This window comes from Austrofundulus limnaeus, unplaced genomic scaffold, assembly GCF_001266775.1.
Source record: "Austrofundulus limnaeus strain Quisiro unplaced genomic scaffold, Austrofundulus_limnaeus-1.0 Scaffold2033, whole genome shotgun sequence".
NCBI classification, from domain to species: domain Eukaryota; kingdom Metazoa; phylum Chordata; class Actinopteri; order Cyprinodontiformes; family Rivulidae; genus Austrofundulus; species Austrofundulus limnaeus.
In genome coordinates, this window is record NW_013954435.1 from 30,214 (window position 1) to 33,669 (window position 3,456).

At 43.7% G+C, this 3,456-nt stretch overlaps 1 protein-coding gene across 1 annotated transcript in view; it reads right to left on the reverse strand.

Annotated features, from left to right (window-relative positions):
• eml6 (EMAP like 6) overlaps window positions 1-3,456 on the reverse strand; it is a gene marked incomplete at its 5' end in the record, with an annotated part of 19,105 nt that overhangs the window by 13,827 nt on the left and 1,822 nt on the right. The window contains 7 exon segments of the mRNA XM_014034286.1: window positions 98-203; window positions 285-471; window positions 908-1,008; window positions 1,084-1,190; window positions 1,303-1,470; window positions 1,683-1,892; window positions 2,036-2,292. Of these exon segments, the coding sequence (XP_013889740.1) occupies window positions 98-203; window positions 285-471; window positions 908-1,008; window positions 1,084-1,190; window positions 1,303-1,470; window positions 1,683-1,892; window positions 2,036-2,292 (1,136 nt within the window).

The following is a 3,456-nucleotide window of genomic DNA, read 5'->3' on the forward strand; positions in this document are numbered from 1 at the left end:
GATGGGTCAAAAAAATCGGATTTGGGTCGGATTTGCCTGCAGTGTGAACGTAGCCATGGACAGGAAACAGTAACTAAGGATAAACCACTTGGCTTACCTGTAAAGTCCAGAGCACACACCCCTTTGCTGTGGTGTCCTTTGAGCAGTGACAGACACTTCAGGGTTTGGACGTCCCAGACGTGGATCGCTGGGTCTCGGCCCACCTGAAGGCAAAGACAGCTAATGATAAACCGTTCAGGTCTGTCTGAAAATGAAAACGCTGTGCTGTGATTGGTCGACTGTACCTGTGCAGAGGCCACGTAGTCTTTGAGCGGATGGACAGTGAGGCTGAGGATGTCGTCATCGTGTCCAAGATAAAACCGCTGGCTGTGCTGCAGCCGGTTGTAGATGATGGCGACAGCAGCTACGTGGAACACCACCTCCCCGGTCTGACTGTAGAATAAGTTGTTCCGACAGTCGAAGCCTCTGTACCTGMAGGGAACAGGAAGCTGGTCCATCACAAGAATTATCATAAATCACCTGTGTTTGTGTCTCTCTCTTGTCCTCTCAAACACAGCTGGTTGAGGCAGAAGCCGCCCATCCTGAGCCTGGTTCTGGTTTTGGTTTCTTCCCACTGTCACCAATGTTCTGCTCAGGATGGAGACTGAGACAAAGAGAATTTGCTGATAACTGTTACTGATTAATGTTTTCTAAAGTTTGTGAATGTTTTGGTCCTGAGATTGATTTTGTTGTAAAGTGGAGCTAAATAAGGAAAGTCACAGTTGTTTGTTTACAGATACTGTATGACGGTGGGAATCTTTAGAGGGCAGCTCTCTGCTCCACAGGTGTGTGTTTTTCCCAATAATCATACAGATATAAGTTTTAATATCTTCATTCTTTCACTGATGACTTTAAAACCATGTTTTACCCATGAACAAACTGCAGGCGAAGGCCCTCCTCCGGCACTTTCTGACGCTTCAGGGAACCAGTCAGCTTCTTTTTGAGCTGAGGTAGGTCCTCCTTATACACCTGTACACCACACAGACAGGTGTGTCAGGTGACAGACAGGTGATTAATGGACAGCCGTGTGTGTTTCCTGCTTACTTGGCGCTCATAATTGGTCTGAGCTTCTTGTTCGATGTCTGAGTCCAGTTCTGGGACATCCGACACATCCGAGTCCGACTCGCCGCTGTTTGAGTCAGCGTAACCCTCTGAGGGAGCACACCCGAAGTAACTAAGATTTACTGATGAGTCCTTCATTAAAGAAGACTTTAAGGAAGAACTRGGGTTGAGAGTTCTGGTTTTGACGAGATACTAAAGTACCTTGAAGAAGCGGCTCCAAAACACCATTCATGACACTTTCAGGAAGGAACCTCCACTGGAAGATGGCATGGTCGGCACCCCCGGTGCTGATGACCCACTGCAGGTCACTGGACCAGCGAACGTTGGTCACATGGGCCGAGTGTCCAATGTACTTTTTAAACTTGGCCCCTGGTTCAGGAGACAGAACAGTATCAGGAACCAGTCTGAAGTTTAGTTTAGGTCTCTGACTCTGGAAGTCTGAATTACTGAATTTTTAAAGAATTTAAGTCAAATCTTTATGAACTCAGGAACTAAAATTTACCACCCGTGTCCTCAGCTGATGGTCCAGTTTTCATCTAAATTCACTAAAAACTTCCTGGTGATAGAAGGATCTTACAAACCTTTTTTCAGGCAGGGAAACCTGAAGAGCCTGATGAGACCCAGATCATCCCCGGTCACCAGGACAGCACTGCTGTAGTTGGCGTGCACAGAATTCATGTTTGTGACGTTGGAGTATTTGGCCCAGATCCCGTTCACCTCGGGTCCAATGACACCTGTCCACGTTATCCAGTGGATCCCTTTGGCTTCCTCTTTAGGAACCAACTTTCCAGCTGAAAATCAAGAATCCAGTGGGACCCAGGTTGAGTTCCCAGTTCAGACAAGTATGAGTCTTAACGTGATAAAAAAGACACGAGTTCTAGTCCCACATTAGAAGCTCCATGCAGTCTAATGAAGACATGTGTCGCACTGGTACCTGGCATCCTGTAGAAGATTCGCTCTCCAGAACCATCATTGGTCTGCAGAAAGCGGCTGTCCACAGACCAGTCCAGGTGGGTGATGAAGGAGGTGGAGCGGTTGCACTCACCAACCTTCTTGTAGCGCTGAGCAACAGCGTAGATATCGACCAGTCCATCATTGGATCCTACTGCCAGGAAGGAGCCATCTGGAGAGAACTTGAGCTCATGGATCACCTCCTTTCTGTCCTTAATGTGGACCACCTCAGTCATGTCCCTGCAGAAGATCTCAGCTTAGGTTCTTCATTCAAAAGGCAGTCACTGAGAGCAAAAAGCTTTACTTCTCATATGAGTTCAAACCAACCTGCGGTGAAGAAACTACACAAACTACCAATCTGTGATGGAGAAACTAAACAAACTACCAAACTGTGATGGAGAAACTAAACAAACTACCAAACTGTGATGGAGAAACTAAACAAACTACCAAACTGTGATGTAGAAACAAAATAAACTATAAACCTGTGGTGGAGAAACTAATCTAACTACCAAACTGTGGTGGAGAAACTAACTAAACTACTAACCTGTGATGGAGAAACTAATGAAACTACCAACCTGTGATGGAGAAACTAAACAAACTACCAAACTGTGATGGAGAAACTAAACAAACTATAAACCTGTGGTGGAGAAACTAAACAAACTACCAACCTGTGATTGAGAAACTAGAAATACTAACAATCTGTGATGGAGAAACTAACTAAATTACCAACCTGTGATGGAGAAACAAACCTAACTACCAACATGTGCTGAAGAAACAGACATGACTACCAACATGTGGTGAAGAAACTAACCTAACTACCAAACTGTGGTGGAGAAACTAACTAAACTACCAACCTGTGATGGAGAAACTAATGAAACTACCGACCTGTGATGGAGAAACTAAACAAACTACCAAACTGTGATGGAGAAACAAAACAAACTATAAATGTGTGGTGGAGAAACTAAAAAAACTACCAACCTGTGATGGAGAAACTAAACAAACTACCAACCTGTGATGGAGAAACTAACTAAATTACCAACCTGTGATGGAGAAACAAACCTAACTACTAACATGTGGTGAAGAAACTGACATGACTACCAACATGTGGTTAAGAAACTAACCTAACTACCAAACTAGTCTTTCATGCCCAGATAAAACAAATTATATGTTATTTACAAGGAGACAAAGAACTGTTAATATTCCATTTAAAGTTGATGGTGTAGAGATTTGTAGAGTTAGTGAGGTGAAGTTCTTGGGTGTGATTATTGACGAGGGATTAACATGGAAATCCCATTTGAATTATTTAAGAACAAAAATAGCTAAATCAATTGCATTGCTTTATAAAGTAAGGGATTTTCTGAATGATCATGCAATGTATACAGTGGTTTGCAAAAGTATTCATAC